Source organism: Pollicipes pollicipes, unplaced genomic scaffold, assembly GCF_011947565.3.
Source record: "Pollicipes pollicipes isolate AB1234 unplaced genomic scaffold, Ppol_2.1 Scaffold_7231;HRSCAF=8579_pilon_pilon_pilon, whole genome shotgun sequence".
NCBI lineage: Eukaryota > Metazoa > Arthropoda > Thecostraca > Pollicipedomorpha > Pollicipedidae > Pollicipes > Pollicipes pollicipes.
In genome coordinates this window covers 17,660,638-17,678,874 of record NW_023597034.1, presented here as the reverse complement: position 1 = coordinate 17,678,874, position 18,237 = coordinate 17,660,638, and the positions used below count along the sequence as shown (strand labels likewise).

The 18,237-nt window shown below is 53.2% G+C and overlaps 1 protein-coding gene and 1 long non-coding RNA gene across 2 annotated transcripts; both read right to left on the bottom strand.

Annotated features, from left to right (window-relative positions):
* Nucleotides 1–328: 328 nt before the first annotated feature.
* Nucleotides 329–3,009, bottom strand: LOC119110565 (uncharacterized). Its single transcript, XM_037234443.1, has one exon. The coding sequence runs from the start codon at nt 2,927–2,929 to the stop codon at nt 1,337–1,339; it is 1,593 nt and encodes a 530-aa protein (XP_037090338.1). The 5' UTR covers nt 2,930–3,009; the 3' UTR covers nt 329–1,336.
* A 9-nt stretch (nt 3,010–3,018) lies between these two features.
* On the bottom strand, nt 3,019–11,388 carry LOC119110566 (uncharacterized). The gene is made up of 3 exons (XR_005095511.1): nt 11,286–11,388; nt 6,082–6,140; nt 3,019–3,163 (listed from the first exon to the last, which is right to left on the bottom strand). It is a non-coding gene; the product is annotated as an uncharacterized LOC119110566 (long non-coding RNA).
* Nucleotides 11,389–18,237: the final 6,849 nt, after the last annotated feature.

Sequence of the window (18,237 nt, the reverse complement as noted above, 5' to 3'; positions counted from 1 at the left end):
AAAGGCCACCGCCGCCGTCGCTGGCAGAATGGTCACGTTAGGGTCCCCGGCTGTGCCCGGAGAGAAAACGGCTGGGCGCGCCGCCGGGGAGGGGCGGGGGGGGGGGGGGGGTTGGACCGGGAGCGGCGCGCTCGTGTGACGGCTCTGGACAGTTTGCAGGCTGCCGATGGCTCTTGTTAATGTACCCATTGTCGGGGAATGGGACTTTAGAAGAGCATGCTAAGTTCCACTTCGCAGGAAGGATGCTTTGCTTCGTATGCTTAACGAGGCAAGGGGGTTACAAATCATCTGAGGATAGAGTATCCGGATCTTCCGATGATTGCATTCCTGCGGTGAGTATGTGTTTTATATTGGCTCACTGACATACTTCACACTCATCCAGCACCCAGCAACGGACCTCTTCGTGGTCTATCGCTGAGCACATCGTTTGACACGGTGCCAACAGCAGTGGGTCGCTCGTAAACACGTCTAGCCCATTTGAGGACCTAACGATCATGTGCAACGTCACACACCCGGTGGCATTCAGCCCAGCCACAGTGAATACCCTTGCTCGTATCGGTCAGTGCGACAGCCGACATCACACGCACATTTACGGACACATATCAAGCACTTAAGTTAAGACACGCAAGCACGCATGTGCTAAGGTTTTTTGATCACCCCAGCGCTATGCTGGGAATCCGTGTACTAGTAATTTGCGTGCATGGGATTCCTGGTCTACTTTTGCACTGGCTCCAAACACGATGCTTAATCAACATCTGCTGTCGCTTGTCACGTTCAGTACATCTGAACGGTTGTTCACAACAGTCAATGGACGTCCCTGCTGTTGGTGGTGGCGTCAACACCGAACGAGCCATGTAACAATTCTCAGATTAGCTCACGCTGATGCCTTCAAGACGAAGCCGCGTCGCATTTCAGCGACGCTTTTTCGCACACATAGTAAGAGACGTCCAGGCTCTCTCAACCGACAAGTCAGCCATGCTCAAAGCGGAATAAATAAGTACGTAGGTGTGTAATAAATAAGGAAACGAACAGCAGGCGGGGCGCCGCGCGCCTAGTCAGATAACAAACCGATGTCGCGGCACACACTCCTGGTTAAAACGACTCGTCCTCGGCCGCGGGCGAGCCGAGCCCGCCGGCGGCGAGTGTCTGCGCTCACTGAGAAAGACGGCGAGTATCCCGCGCGGTTGAGATTACCAGCCTCCGCGCTCGCCACCGTCGTCGTGCGAGCGTTCGCGCGGCGCGTTCGCCACTATCACGTGCCAGCCTGGTCGGCCACCGTCCGCAGAACTGACGACTGTCCGTGGCGGCGGCCCGGTCCCCGACCGCGGCCGGCCACTCAGTTGGGACACTTCACGAACTCGGGGTTGTCGATGCCGGCCGCGAACGACGACGTCTTGCCGCTGAAAGAGCGTACCCGCGAGAAGAGGAAGATGGAGACGATGCAGGCGATGACCAGCACCAGCAGCAGCATGATGAGACCGGCCACGAAGCCAGGCACCGACATGCAGATGTTGTGGCGCCTCTCGCGGGCGTCCAACGACTCGGACACCACCACCGTCTCCTTGTTGGCGTTGAGGTTGAAGGCGACGTCCCCAGGCGCCACCACCTGGATGATGCGTTCCGTCTCGACGTCGGTCATCTCCTGCGCCTCGCGCTTGTAGACATGGCTGGGCGCGTGCCGGCGGCGTCGCGCGCCGGCCCGCTCCGCCTCCGCCTCCGCCTTGGCGGCCGCCTCCTCACCCATCCGGTCCAGCTCCTGCTCGTTAATGGCGCGCGGCTGGCCCGAGATGGCGTACTGGCCCTCGGCCAGCGCCACTCCCGCCCGGTTGACGCCGCTGTAGCCGGAGCTGGGCCGCGGCGGCCGCGGCAGGCGCAGTGAGCCGGGCGCGAGCGGGAACGACACCGGCTGCGGGATGGGTCCACTGGGCCGACCGCCGGCTGGCGGCCGCCGCTGGCCGCCTACCGCCTGCCCGTCGCGGTTCTGCGCGCCCTGCTGCAGCGCCGCGGCGCCGCCGCCGCCCAGCCGGTTGGTGTCGACGCCGTCGTTCTGCGCGTCGACGACGACGGGCTCCTTCTCGCTGCCGGCGCCCTGGTAGTCACCGGCTGGCACGCGCGGGTTGACGTCGTAGTTCTGCGGACCGGGGCCGCCGCACGCCGGCTCCGGGCACTGGTAGCGGCACACCTGGATCACGCACTGGAAGTGCACGTTCATCGAGTCGGGGAACTTGAACGCCTGGAAGTAGGCGTAGGAGACAACCGACGCCGACGAGCCGAAGTTCTTGATCTTCTGGAACTTGGACATGACCTTGGGTCGCGCCACGCAGCCGTTGCCGTCGACCAGCTGAATGGGCGCGCGCCGACCGTCATGTGCCACGCAGTTGCGGACCAGCATGTCGAACTTGTTCTCGTCGTCCTTGATGGCCAGCACCATGGTCATAGTCTGGCCGATCTTGACGATGCCGGACACTTCCGAAGCCCACGGGCCCTTGCCGACCTGGATCTGCATCCAGCACTGCAGGTTATCGCCGAGGAAGTTGGCCGTGACGGCGTTCAGCATGTCCACCTGGAACGGCTTGAACGTCACCTTCTTCTCGTAGTAGTCGTACCAGGTGCAGCGGAGCTTGCGCGCCTGGTCCCACACCTCCTGCACCAGCGGGTCGTACTGGATGATGATGGTGTTCTCCACGAAGCTGCCGGCCGGGTTCGGCTGGCCGTAGCTGCCCGTCTCTGAGGCGGCCATGCCGCACGAGTTGAGGTAGATCTCGAACTGGGCGTTGAGCGAGCCCGAGCCGGGCTGCATGTGCACGCAGTTACCGTCCGAGTAGTGGCCCTTGCTGAAGATCATGCCGTAGAACGGCCGGTCGAAGTCGACACTGACGCGCATGCTGGCCTTCTCGCACTGCACCTCGATGTTGCGGATCTTGGGCATATCGGGCGCCGGCAGGAGCCACGGGTCGGCGTCGGTGGTGGCCGGGCCGCTGTAGCCAGGCTCCGGCGGCGCGCTGTAGCCGGCGCCCGGCGGCGGCGGCGCCCCTCCGAACGACGGCGGCGGCGGCCCGCCGTAGCTGGGACCGCCGAACCCCGGTCCGTCCAGCACCGGCCCACCGCCGCCGCGGTGCTCGACCGGCAGGTGCGCTGACCCGAGGTCGTCGCACGCCGCGAACTGGAACAGACAGGCGCCGGGTTAGATGGCTCGATCAGACAAGACGGAACGCACCGAGAATGGGCATGCTGTGAATGGCCGATCGATCACGCTTGTCATGCCCATAACTGGGCCACGTTCGAATCGATCCAGTGGAGAGTAAAATGTGAATTCCGCCGCAACCGAGGAGCCTTTCAGGAAGGTGTAAACCGATGCATTGCAAGACTTGGGGAAAGTTTATTGGTTGTGTAGCTCGTTCACAAACTCGTATACATCCAGCTCCCACGGGCATGCCGCTCCCACGTGCCTACAGCTGACCACTCTGACAGCCGGTTGGGCCTACGGTGAGAGTCAGCGGAGGTCAGTGTCCGACACCTCTTTCTGTTCCGACTCCCGCAGTTGGTCGAAAGGCTGCCCGTCACGCGGGGGCGAGAGCTGTGTGACTGACTTGTTTTTCGGGCAGACAAAGCACGTGCTGCTCTAGAGAAAGCGAATTTTTGCTCGAGTGGTAATTCAGTGCCAAACCACTCGTTTTTGTGCAGAAGTCGAATGTGTGAGGATTTCTCTTGGGCCTGTTGAGACACAGAGTTGAAAGGCTGTTGGAATAGGAGCGATGGAGATGTCGGTTGTCGGTATCTGATTGGCTACTGGCCAAAAATAAAAACTACCAGCCCACGTCGCGCTGAATGAAAACTTGGCTCCAGTGTAAGAATTAAAATGTCATGCGTGCAATTCAAACTGAGTGTTCATTCATGATGATTAGATTGTTGCATGATCACTATCAAATGGAGTTTCGTTTCGTGATCACCACATAAGGATTGTAATTACGATTTGAATTGCAGTAGTGGAAGGGCGTGTCCTGCGTGCCTCAGCTATCAATGCCAGTTTTTCCGGCTAATAGATAATGAAAGCTTTCCCACACGAACTTGGCCAGGCAATCAGGTTAGTGGTGTACCGTCTACGAACTAGCCTATTTTGAAGCGTCACATGACGAAACACGGCCGACGTTAATGGGAAGTGAAATTGTGGGTATCTGCCAAACTCCCTTGATTGGCTAACAAAATTAAGTGTCAGATAAGTGGGGCGCATTACCATATTTCCTGACCTACGATACGGCTTGCACTGCGCGCACGACACGCTATCTTCTGACAGAAATCGGAACGATCATTGATCACGACGCGACAGACGATCTCGATGCTCGCGAAGCGCGAGAATGCTAGGACCATTAGCAGCGCAGCTGGTAACCGGAGACACGTGTGTGCCGCCAGCAGGCATCCCGCGTTTTCTCGGACTGCAGGCCGCCACTGGGCCACCATTGTCTCGCCCCCACCCGGCCCGAATCTCGGCCGGCAGCGCGCACCCTCCGCCTGACACGGATGTGCGCCCCCGGAGCTGGGTGTGTGTGTGACATCAATAGGCCTCCAGCGACTTTCGCCACTTGAATAGCAAACGGAAATTACGTCACGTCTGATGCCATTCATGGATGTCATACATTACTCCGGGAGAGCCGACAGATCGCCTGTCGACGAACTTGACCTGCCCGATCTCACCAGGCGCCGCTAGCGCAAGACAGTGCCCTATCTTGGCGAATCGCGCCTGGCTATCCAGAGTCAGCTGAGGTGCGGGCTTCAGAGTGGCATTGAGGTCGGCGTCGCCACTGCCACTCCTCTCCGACAGCCAGTTTTTGAGCCCGCGCGATCAGGAGGCGGCCGCGCCCACACCGAGGCCCGATGCGGCGCCCCGTCCTCCTTACGTCAAACGGGCTTCTTGATATCGTTGACCCCGTCTCCGGCGATGAATAAGCCATGTCTGGCGCCTGGCCGGCCTCGGCTCTCGTCTGACGCGAGCCGGGCCCGGTCGGACCGGCGGCCGTGCCCGAGCGGTCGGGTGCCGTACGCGGGCGCTCCGTCCCGACGGTCACGCGGCCGGCGTGCGTGAGATCTGGGCCGTGCCAGGCGTGCCGGCCGCCGCCCATTATAGCCGCTGCTGGAGGGAGGCGGGCCAAGCGACGCCGCGCGCACGCTCTGCTGGAGGCGCGGCGCCTCTGCCGGCCGGATACGCGCCTCGTGGAGGAAAGGGTGGTGGGAAGCGGTGAAGGAGGAAGCAGGTGTGCCCGGCTGTGTAGGTGTGACGTGGTAGTGTGTTGTTCTAGACCTGCTGAAACACATCTCATACCATACGGTGACGATTGATCCATGAGCGGAATGGTGCTAGTATCTAACTGTTTAGGACAATGCATGTTTTAGAGTAAATTGGTATATTTAGATATCAATAGCGTGTCAACAGCGTGCGGGCTGCTCAAAAGTAGCCCACACGCATTTTCGTTGATTGACGCCTGCGTAGTGATGACTTTTCTACTCAGTACTCAATAACAGCAACCATTAGCGCACGGGATGCTCCAAAACCGCGGTCACATTCCCACAGTTCACCTACTTACCTAATATTCATCGGTACTATGCCGCTGATCCATTGCAAATGACGGCACCACGCAACCACATTTTCTCGTGTGAAAATATCCCACGCAGTTCATGAATGAAAACATACCCCACCGGGCTGGAGGAGAATTTGCCCTGCAGCTGTGGCTGGTTGTTGGGCATTGTCCTCTTGGATGCACCAGTTCAGGGCTCTGGTCTCATCTTACAATACCCTTCTCAAATGGTCGATTTTAGGTTCACTCACGAGGGAAATAATTTGCCCATCGAACCTTAATCACTTTTAAATATGCTTCGTTGCATATGCGCCTCGTATCTAAGCATGACAGCCCTTTTTAGTAACCGTGTATCTGTGACCCAAATGCGTATTCACTTATGAGCCTCGGGGAAATTCCGGCGTCGTTCCAATAATTACACAATATTCCATTCCAGCATGACACCGTTCATCACCATCGCATCAGATGGCGTGACCTCATTCCTGGCCACACGCTTCTGCCAACATCTCACCTGGAGCAGCAGAAGAACGCTGGCTGGCAGGAAGAAGTTTCCCATGTTGGTGGTCTAGTCTGCAAAACAGACCGCAACCGGTTAGTTATCACGCGCGAGGCCTCCTCAAGTCAAGAAACGAAGCCGTGGACTGACTGATAGCGTGACGTGGGATGGGTAGGACTGATGTGATTACAATATGTATGTCGAGCGCCGCAGGGCCGCTGCTCTTCGGACCCGTCACGGCGAGAAGTGCATCGAAGAACAAGCACGTAGCGGCGACCGCGATGCGGCACATGTGCATAACCTGAAGAAGGGGTATGGTTCTCCGGCTCGATGCCCCGCTAGACATTCCTCACCCGTCGTTATGCTGAGCGGGGAAATTACCAAACCCCAGCCCGCTTTTCACAACCCATTTGGTTGTCTGCTCAACTGTATTCACCAGGCGGGTTCGCTTTACGCACAAGCGTGCTAGCCTACGTAAACCGGATGTGATCCATGGAACCAAATATCACCCGGGGTGCACACCTCAGACCCATTTTCTGTCAGAATTCGCCAAGGTAATTGGCATCCGACAGCTCACCACCCCGGAAGCACAGCTGCTAGACACGTGGTCCAAATACCGGGCAAATAGTGGCGGCGTTATAGGTCACGCCGCGGCAAACAAAGCGCGTGCGCGTCGGCCCCGTGACGGCAGCAGCCGGCGGCCCCACGTGCTGGGCGGCGGGCCCCGGGGCGCGAGCGCTGTACGGGCCGGGACGAGCCCGGACATGCGCCGACTGGCGCCCGGGGCGACTGTTTGTCTGCCGACAGGCGGCGCGGCCGCGTGGGCCGTTATCCGGCGCGGCGGGAGAAGCCGGCCACCGGCCGCCGGCCGCCGGCCGCCGCGCCGCACGAATGGGGTCAGTCGAGCTCGGACGAGCCGGAGTCTGGCCGACGGGAGCCAAGGCCGCGCCGGCGCCCGCGTCGCCCCTCTGCCACCGCTCCCCGGCCCGCAGGATTGGGCTGCGGGCCCAGCGTCACCCCTCGGTGAACTCCCCCAGGCCTGAGCGGCTGCGGTGGGGACGCCGACCGGCGCACGCAGGCGGTGGGGCTGCCGGCTGGCAGATCCGGGTTGGAGCAGGTGGGGCAGGACGACGCGCTGAATGAGCCCGCTCTACGGCTGGTGTGTGAGAAACGGACTGTCCCAAGATCCGGGTCCGCGGTACGTTGGAGCTCAGGCGGGAGCGTCGTCTTTTGTGTGGCGATGGCGTATGAAATCCATGACAACAGAAGGCGATTTGAATGCAGATTATGTTCGTATTTAGAGCCGTCCAGTGGCCTTTGTCTGTTAATAACAACCAGCGGCCCTGGCGACGTGGGCATTCGTTGTGTTTCACATGTGCGCAATAGGGCATTCCTACACATCTGTTCAGGCAGAGCTGAGGTTTAAACTAGGTAGCTCAGTTGCCGGCTGAAGCGAGGTGGCTCTCGCATAAATCGCATAAATGCTCACGTAGATTGACAACGAAATGTCATCTTCCACATCCCAATTTAATGGAAATTGGACATCACAGTCTGACTCTGTTTCCACCCACTTCAAATTAGTGCTAAGTGGACAAAGTATTATGACTGGCTGCGGAAGCCTAAATTGGTTTAAAGGCACAGGTGACACAGTTGAGATGAATCAGCGCAAAAATTGTCGACTCTTGGAAGCTGACAGAAACCAATGACTTGCACATCTCTACCGCAACGATCGGAAGTGTTCTGACTTTCATTTACTCGGATGATTAAACATTGTGTAGAGTTTTTCAATGCCTCTGGGGAAGCCCTCAAGCGGACTTTGACAATTTTCACTTTAGTTGTGTTTTCCACTTTTCAAGGCAACAGTTACAGTGGCCGAAGACTCTGCTGTACTGATACTGCCTTTCAAAGCGTACTTTTAGACCCCTTACAAAGCTCGTTTACTGATATCCTTTTAGTTAGATTTGGAGGATAGAAGCTCAGTTTAATAGAGCCCGCTCTCCACTGTCCGTAACGTTTGACAGGCTGACGGTTTCCGTTGTCTCAAGTGCACACAGACCCCCAGTTTCCACCGTCCGCATTTTTCCCAGAACTCCCATCATTGAAGCGTCCAGCGGAGCCCAAACACCTGCCCACCGTCCGACGCTCAGCCCTGGTGCAGGGCGACGCGGCTCGAGCCCGCGGCGCCGGCCGCCGGCTCGCCACGGCTCGATCCGGGTCGACCGGTGGCCACGGCTGGCGGTGCGCGCCGCCGCCGCCGCCCAGATGGTGCCGGCGCGGCGGCGGCTGATGGTCGGCGGCGGCGGCGGCCGGCGCTGAGGTCGCGTTCGGTAATGGTGCGGCTTGTTCGCAGCCGACAGCAGGCTCGTGTGCGCCGGACGGCACGGGCCGAGCGCGCCGACTGGTAATGGTGGCTGCTGTTGTCGGGCGCACGGCTGGTAAAGCCATTGGTCTCGCGAGCATGACACACGTCTGTCTGCCACATGCTGTGCGATAACAAGCCTGGATGCCTCTTCTGGTAAGCTAGAGGCCTGACGAGTCCCGGATAGATCGGCAGCGTTTTTTTTCTATGGAACAAAACATGAAAGTACCACGAAGTTACCACGGAGGTACCATGAAAGTTTCACCAACGTAAACCACACAGGTACCATGAGAGTACTATGTAAGTACCACGAAAGCACCACTTTGAAAGAACCATGACGGCACTACGAAAGTATTACTAAAGTACCCTTAAAGTACTAAGAAACTGTCACAAAAGTTCCACTGAACTAATACCAAAGCATCACGAAAGTGCCGCGGATATACCACAACGTACCACAAAAGTACCACAGTACTTCACTGGAGCATCATGGAAAAAGCATAGGACTTTTACATGGGCCTTCATGGACTTTTTCAATAGGGCATAGTACCGCAACTATCTACTATGAACGCTGCCGTGGGCGATGAACCTTGAGTCAGCTGGTCGCCACACGTTATGCACGGCAGGAAGACCGGTTTGCAAGGTCTGTGCGCTTTCTGTCACGTTTCCTGTCACGGCAGGAAGACCGGTTTGCGAGGTCTGCGGTCTTTACGCCCATGACACCTGTTACGACTGGACGCCTCGGGAAATCCCCTCTCAGGAACAGAAGCATGTTTATATGCAACCCCTCTTCATATGTCATTGAGCGGACCATCTCAAACAGATGTTGATTTTTCCTGTCAGCGGGTGCCGAAATACGATGCGCACGCATGTGAACAAAAAACATCCCGTTGAAAGGCAGTTTCCACTGCGGAAACGTCATGGAAAGGACGCAAGAGATGTGCGGAGGGGGAGTTGCAGCGTTGTTCACATGGTCGACCGTGGCTGCGAATAGACCGCGTCCCGCAGCCACTTTCCGGCGCACAGTCGAAAAATCCCGACCACTGAGTGTTCTTTACACGACGTGGCCACCCAGATTTGGTCTGGCTAGTCTGTTTGCGGTTCAGGATGTTATCAGATCCTGTCATGTGCCTGGCATTTCTGGGCGCGATTCAATTGATCCCCACAACAACGGTTAGAGGTGCGGGTCAATCATGATGCGGCGCCGAGAGCTCGGAATCCGGTCTGATCACGGCGTGTGCCCAATCGCACGGCGTCGCTATCCATCAGCTCGTGTATGTGTGTGTGTGTCCGCGTGTCTGTGTGTTTGTGTGTGACCGATAGCGCGGAGGCTGCTGCATCCGGCCACGTGCCCGACATTTACCCGCTGCCCCACATCCCGGGGCACGCATGCCGGGACACCCTCGCTTCCCTGCGCCGCCTGCCGAGCCTCCATGCAGAGGTGCTGACGACGACGTCGCTGCACGAACGGCTGCAACGTGTCTCCGTGTATGTGTCGCGTGGATCACGTGACTGAGCGCCTGGCGCTGCCCCACCAGGGCCTGGCGCTGATCCCCGTTCCCGGTTCTGTCCTTGTTTTTGGAAAGATGAATGCTCGACAGCTTGGGTATTTTACGTTTTGCAAGAGGTTGCGCGATTAAGCTCTTAAGTTGGAAAACAACTCAACATATTGTTATAAGACTCGCGTTTGTCTAAAAAGCTTGTTTTACTTTAATCGGAAGTGGCAACAAACGTTGTGAATCGGGCTTTCATTGGTATTTAGAGTCACACTTGGCTTTTAGGCAAGTGTACGCATTGTAGCTATGCATCTATCACACTAACTCTGCCAATTTGCATTTATCAAAAATCAAAACGATTTCTGGTGGTTTCAAGTCTTTCCGAGATGTCTATGTATTTTCCGAAAAACTGAGCGTAGTGCAGACAATCTTCCAAGGGCAAGGGTACAATGAAGTAAAATGTTTTTAAGGCCGCGGGGGTCTTTTGGTACCCGTGGCAGTTACTGCGAGTTGATTTAAGTGTTCAATGCCATTAATGCTATTTTCCGTGAATTTTATTATTCTAAAAAATATGGTCTGTGGACACTTGCGCTGGCAAAATATATCCAAACAAGACATGATTTGAATCTACAGAAATGGTAGCATGGGATGCTGCGAAATGAGCGTTATTTGTATCTATAATACACAAGGTATGTCTACGGCTGGATCATAAAGCTCCACCTGAACTTTGAGATATATCATATCTCTTTGTAGCAGGCATCCCTCTTGGTCATTGACAATGCACCGAGAACTTGCTCCAGGGCAAAATGTCTGAACGTTTATCAGAAACAGTACAGGCTACATCTGAACGTTCATCGGAAACTGGACAGGCTGCGTCCGGAAGTTTATCGGAAACAGGACAGGCTACGTCTGAACGTTCATCGGAAACTGGACAGGCTGTGTCCGGAAGTTTATCGGAAACAGGACAGGCTGCGTCCGAACGTTCATCGGAAACTGGACAGGCTGCGTCCGGAAGTTCATCGGAAACAGGACAGGCTACGTCTGAACGCTTATCGGAAGCAGGACAGGCTACGCCTGATCGTTTATCGGAAGCAGGACAGGCTACGGTCTGAATTTTTGTCGTAAAAAGACAGGCTAACATTAAAAAGGTAAACATGTATGTTACAGAGAGCTGTTCTGCCATAAGAAACTTGGAGCGAATGCTGCAATGACCAACCAATTAAAGCCTGACTTAGACACATAAAAATCGCTTTATCGTAGCCCGGGCATGAAACCTGATGCAATAACAGAACCGACATAAATCAAAAGCATATGTACAGTGGTGGGTGAGTGCAGGTACTGTCTGGTTCCCAGTGACTTGCGCTTACCTAGGCGAGGGAGATCCTTGCAGTAGTCAGAGCACAGAAGCTCACGAATCGATCCTGGTAGCCCGATGTCGATTTACCGCTGCGCATGCGCACTGGTGTCCGATACACCGCCACCGCCCGATGTCGGCCCAACACTGAGTGGAAGTAGGTTAGTAAGGTGGTTTTATCCGACCGGCCGCTGCAGGTCCGGGTTGGCGGAGGAACTTTCACAAACATTGTGCACTGCTGCAGTGTGAGTGTTATGCCCGACCAAAAACATATACGAATGCTTTATAACACAGATAAAAGCATGAAAAGCCATCGGCAGCACCAAAGGTCAGCCGCGAAGAGGTGGAATTCCACCAGCTGTAGGTTTGCACGGTTTGGGTGCACTTTGCTGGCGCGCTATTCCGGACCGGACAACGGCGTCGTGGATGCGCGGTGACGAAAGTAAAGCTTTGACCTGGGACCGGAAACCGGACGTGTGGGTGTTGCGCTACCGCGCGCCTATCCCAGTGTCATAATGGGACGACACTGACGTCTCCGGAACGTCCCGCAGGAGTGCCGGATAAATTCTTATTTTAGGGATCAATATGTCAAAATTAGATTGCCCACATAAGCGATGTTCGAAACGGATGTTCGGTTTATTTAACAAAATAAGCGCTTTCAATCTATCTGCAAAGTTTTGTTTTGACTATAATGAAATCGTACGAAGTATGCTAGCCTTCAAAATGTTTTAAGAATGGGCTGCACAAGTGGTATGAGTGTCACAAGTTTTACTGATAACCAAAGGAAATGAAATATGCGACGTCGGGACCATTTGACCAGGGATGTCAGTGTTTGTAGATTAGGGGGGGGGGGGCGAAACCGAAGGCCCGACAACCAGGGATGTCAGTGTTTGTAGATTAAGGGGGGGGGGGCCAAACCGAAGGCCCGACAACCAGGGAGGTCAGTGTTTGTAGATTAGGGGGGCCAAACCGAAGGCCCGACAACCAGGGATGTCAGTGTTTGTAGATTAGGGGGGGGGGGCCAAGCCGAAGGCCCGACAACCAGGGATGTCAGTGTTTGTAGATTAGGGGGGGCCAAACCGAAGGCCCGCCAACCAGGCATGTCAGTGTTTGTAGATTAGGGGGGGGCCAAACCGAAGGCCCGACAACCTCCCTCCCCGCACATTTTTCTCACCAGATTATGCCTACTTTAATTTGCTTAAACTCAATATATGTTTTCAATTTTGGTATAATTCATAAGTATTTAATTTGAGCAGTGTAGAAGTCATGCAGTGTCGGATCCAGGGAGTATGCACTGGACGCACGCGCCTCTTCTGATTCGGCACGTGAAGGCGCCCCTTCAGAGGCCACCTTAGGCCGCCGATGGCGCTCTTCTAAGACGGTCATGGGACACGGCACGCACTTTGTTTATGGGGACATGGACGGTTTTAGCCATGAAGGGCTTAGGTCATCCCCATATTCCAGAGCTTTTCACTTCAACATTACAAAGAATTGCGTGTCTAATGGCGCTAGGTATGTGAAGTTTGTTGCATCGTTTATCCGCTCAGCTGGTACAATTTTTATCTTGTAGTGAGAGCAACCACGAATTTTTGCTATGAGAGTGGTGCGAAACGCCACTACGCAGAAAGATCAAAGAAGATTGTCTTCGTGTTATGATCATCTTTTACCCACGTTTTTTGTAGTATTCCAGCCAAAAACATTATGGGGAGCCAACATGGGGGGCCAAACTCAACATGGGGGGGGGGGCAGTGCCCTCACAAAAGAATACAAATCGGCACCCGTGATTTTGACGTGTATCTTAGGCAATTTGCGCGCAAGCATTTATCGACACTCATGTGTCTGTAGTTGCGTTCTGCTAAGATGCCAGGGAAAACTGTCATTTGTCAATCATCAAATCATTTGTCAGTTGTCAAATTTGCCATCTTTCCGCTTCACTGGTCTTTTGCACGGTCAGTTTCACCGCGCAGTTCCAAGATCCTCTCAATGTTCTTGCACTGTACACTGGCATGCTCTAAATCATCTTAAGCCCCAAAATTGGGCTTACTTTCCGTGCTACTAGGCAATCTTGTAATTTTTCGTTGTCGCTGATAACTAACATACAATCGTGAAGAGCTTAAGGATAGTTCATCTGACCAGATAAGCATAAGTTTTTCGCGAGGATTAATAAGCTCTAAGCATGCTTGAAGGAAACATAGCGCAACTTCTTAGTTTTTTTCCTATTCATTCACGAGAGTCCAAGTGTTACAAAACATCAATTGATAGGGTTCCGGCTCCCAAAGACATACAAGGTAACGCCTTGCTTTTTGGCTCATTGGTAGAAAACTCGGTTCTTTTAATAAACCGTTTGCCCGTTGTCGTGGGCGATTCGACTGTGCTTCTAAGATATCCATTCGCAAGATAGATAACCTGAGTTTTATAAACACATTTCATACCAGGTTAATGCTTAAACGTTTTTAGCAAAAGCATGTCGGACTAAAGCATGATTTAATGTAGCGTGCATTGTTAATGGGTAATGAGCATTGTGTAGCGCACTGGTGCTCCCTCATACACGGTGAACTATTGAGGGAGTGACCAAGCGTTTACCTCACTAGTCAGGTGTTGCCTTCATTCGCTCATCGTGTTCGCTCATGATTGTCATTTCTACCCATTTGAAAGCAGAAATAGGTGCCGCGAGATTTCATCACGGTTTGCACCATCTATTCCATTTGTTTACGAGTGATTCGGATCACATTAAATGACATAAGCTGCGCCTAAAATAAGTGTGCGAAGTGTGCGTGTGCGGCACTATAGATAACGACGTATGCTTAGGCAGAAATATGCATACTAGTGGTCTCTTCGTGGCATCGCAGACAAGCGTCCTTAACATTTGCTTTTTATTTCACTGAGTTCCTTTTACAGGGCGCTAACAATAGCTGACTGCATGTGATTGTTCCACTATGCAACAGCTGACGGCCGCCGGATTATCACTTATGTGTCCATCGCACTGCCGCAGCCGCGCTGCGTGTACAAACATCCGGCGTCCTTGGCTAAGTGTCCAGCCCTGTCTGCTCTCCCGGCGCCGGGCGACCCATTTGTCCGAAGTCGGCCGCCGAGCCGGATCAGCCGGCGGCGCGCCGCTTTCGCCGCCGCCCACCGCCTGTATCCGGCAGCGCCTCGCCCCCTCCTCCCTCCGCCGGCCGCGCGCACAACCGGCGCGGCGCAGCTGATCGCCGCCGTGCGGGGCAGCCAACCGCGGTCCGCGTGCAGCACGGCTCCAAATGCGGGGTGGCCCGATCAGAAAGCGACTGCAGCAGACACGGGATTGTGTGCAGCGCGATGAAAGATCTCGTTCCTCACGACTCGGAGCGTGAAGGTCGGAAGGTCGGGCAGTCCCGTCCGTGGTCTGAAAGCCTCTCAAAGCGAGTATGGATCAAGCCTCTTTCTGAAGTCCATTTTTCCATGATCATTGCATGTCCTTACCTGTCATGAATTTTGGAAGTGACATAGCGCCCACTTCACATGGGTCCGGTATCTGGTGCATTGCTGTTCTCATGCTGCACTACCTGGGGCCGCGAGAGAAAGTGGTCAAGCATTAGCAGGGTGTACAGAGCTGTCTCGAAAGATTACAGATAATGGTGGATTGTCCCAGTGTGGTAGTTATGGAAGTCCGGTGTACAGAAGAAAGTCGAGTTACTAGGTTATCTAAGCACCGATAATCGTTGTCAATCGGGGTGGACATCTTTTAAATGCTATGGTACGGGTCCCGATGTCATGTCTAATGGTACTGTTCCTGGATGCCAGCTCTGTATCTGGTCCTACGGCCAGGCACCCTAATGCAATCGCAGAATCTATTGTAATCCATTTTCCTCGATGTATGTAATGCTCATGCACCTGTCAAGTGATGGTGGCGACGGCATGGCATGCGTCGCGTCCACACACGATGTCAGCTGTACTAAATCGGGTGACAATTGACGAATACATGGGCGCTGACGAATTACGGCACCGTTGTGGGATCGGTAAGCTCTCCCTCGAAGATTTCCTGAACATTTCCATAAGCACTTGCGAACTATGAGATACATCTGACGCTACGCACTGTGCGTAGCTATTACGCAAGCACTTAGATTTGCTGGTTTCTGTCCACTGTTCAAATGGAATGCTCCAGTTGTTTTTGTTTATAATGCTACTAAAGTTTGCTGTTATATGCATGCGCAACCATCTATATCATGTTTGAAATGATTTTTATTGTGCCTCCTGAGCTACAAATATAAGTTTCGTACGGTAAAACAGCGACATTGGCGACATATGAATACGTGGAACCACTCCGAGCAGATTAAACGCTTGGGTAAGTTGAGGTTTATGAATGAAGCGACACATTTTTGCGATGTTGAAAACGTACCCAGCTCACATTGCTTTGTTTCATTGCTTGAAAGTGGGTGCACTCTCCGCCCGCGGAAGTTAATACAAAATCCGTTTTCTTCCGAGAACGTTGGCTCCCATTGGCGACCCAACTGGATGCCAGTGAGGTTGCCGGATTGATAAATGGCCCACGCGTTTATTATATCTGCACTGCGTTTTTAAAAGCAAAGCTGGGTCTTTTTGAGACTGGCTTTGGTAGCAACTAATTTGCAGTAATCTGTGTTACACGGCGACAGACACGATCTGTCGGACGTAGAGGTGCTCTCCCTCTGTTCCCGTCAGCGGCGTGAGTTCGCCCACGCAGGCGGCCGCTAGGTGCTAATGCGCGATGGTGCTTATGTGCGCACCACCGTAACCAGCGCGCCACCGTGGGTACCCCAGTATGCCTACTGTGCTATAGTTCCTGTACGTCATTTGTTGGTTGACAAAACGCTTGCGTCGGCTGGTGGGTATATTGCGAATTTCATTGGATAGCGTCATTTACCTTGACGAAGGTCATTCGTGGACAAGGTAACGTTCAGTGCAACGTTGGAGTTAACGCCACTTCAACTCGCGGAGCCTCTGCGTCTTAAGCCGTCAGGGTCATTCGAGCCAAATGTCCCATCATTCCAAAGTTTTGAAGTAGAGCAAAGCAAAATCATTGCGCTGTTTACAGCTCACCAACACCTATCAGCCTCTTTCAACATATTTTTAATGCAATGCCATCCGAGGACAAGGTCTTGACAGGTCATTGAGTGACCTTATGTGGCCTCATATTACCCACCCGCAGCAAGCAATGACATGCTCTGGCTTGAGCCAATTCTATCTTTAGACGCATCCAATTTTTGTGGATGATGTGGTAACGTAATCAAGCCTCATTTGACACGCACTAGAGTGACCGATTGAATACGGCACCGTTCGGGTTGGGCTCAATTTGACCCCCGGGGCTAAAAAACAATACAGCAGCAGCTACAGACACAAAATTCACAGAAAAAGTAGATGTTAATATGAGCTCACTTGTGTCCAATTTTGAGACCCCTAAGTCATGAAATTTGGGTCAAATAAGGTAGAACCATGTCAAACTTCAGATCGGTACCGGTGTCTGGATCGGCATTCCCTCAGCCTCCTTACGCAGCCACCTTTGGCCTGGATATCTCTACTGAGCAAAAGGCCACTCGTGTATACTTCAGATCGGTACCGGTGTCTGGATCGGTATTCCCTCAGCCTCCCTACGCAGCCACCTTTGGCCTGGATATCTCTGCTGAACAAAAGGTCGCTCGTGTATATTTCAGGTCAGGGATCTGGTTTAATCTTTAGGAGGCTATGGTAACCAAAAACTTGTGAGCCTACTTTGATTTTTGAATTTCAATAACCACTGAAGGTATGCTTCCAAAAACAAAAAGTGGACCGGTGTAATCATAGATCAGTGATCTTCTCTTACTTTACGACGTCTAAATAACGCACTTTTTACGTCCCTGTGATCAAGAAATTGGAAATGAACGCTAAAAACTATACCACAAAAGTCCTCTGGCAAAAATGCAAGTTGGTTTTAGTCTCTATTCCTCATACCTTACCTTGGGTCAATGGACTTACTCGTTATCCTAAATAAAATTGTCTAGTTGTCAAAAACTGTCTCAAAGATGCATGTCCTCTTCAAACGATACCTTGCCCCATCAGATTGAACGATTATATATGCATTGCACTCGCTGGTGGCCATGGGCTGACTTCGACCTGCTATATGTTAGCGCTCTTACAAGGCTTGCCTTTTTAAAGCACAAGATTGGGAATTTAGTTGCCGACCGTTGTGCAATGTTTTGTGCGGCTATGGCACGTCGTTCGGAAGTTATTTTTGAAAAAAAATGGGGCGACTTAAATCGATCTCCCACAGACGAGTGGGTGTTAACCCGACCGACCGGAAACTATGAGAGAAAATTAAATAAACTTTCAGGGAAGGGATGAGTTAAAGCTACCCAGCTCAAAGTTGAATAAGGGGCACGGGGTAATCGACTCGTTGCTGAATATTTGTTTAAGTGCACCAGTAGGGAATCTATATGGGCTGCACCGGGTCCATTCCCTGTGCTCGCAGGTGCTGTGATTCGTGACATGTGAAAACAACGGGTGTCATGCAGGGCCTCTTCACAATCCATAAGTTATCCACTAAGGAACGACAAGCGACAAGTAACAAACATTGGTTTTCATGTGACGAAGTCATAAGCTTTCAAAGTTTTTCGGTTGTCTGTACTAAGATTAACAGTGATAAGTTTATCAAGAATTAAGGAGTCTCAGGAGCTTGATATAAATATACCTTCAGCTCCTGGCTTTTGGCATCAAAAGTTGAAAGTCGTTATGTTTAGCTAACGATCTTCAATACACCAGGAGGTGCCAGTCATGGGACGCTGTAGTACTAAATAACGATTGTGGTGGAAGATATTCAATATGTTGAGCTGGGCTCATCATCAGGAGTGAAAAGAGCATTCAGCGGAAAAAGTCTGCCACAGAGCATTATATAAGAGCATTACTGACCGCATACCACCCACCACGAACATTGCCGGAACCTCAGGAACGTGCATAAAACCTTAACAGGTTATATA

Bases quoted from the DNA above. Each gene is read 5' to 3' on its own strand.
- LOC119110565 (XM_037234443.1), bottom strand. From the start codon at position 2,929: ATGCCCAAGATCCGCAACATCGAGGTGCAGTGCGAGAAGGCCAGCATG.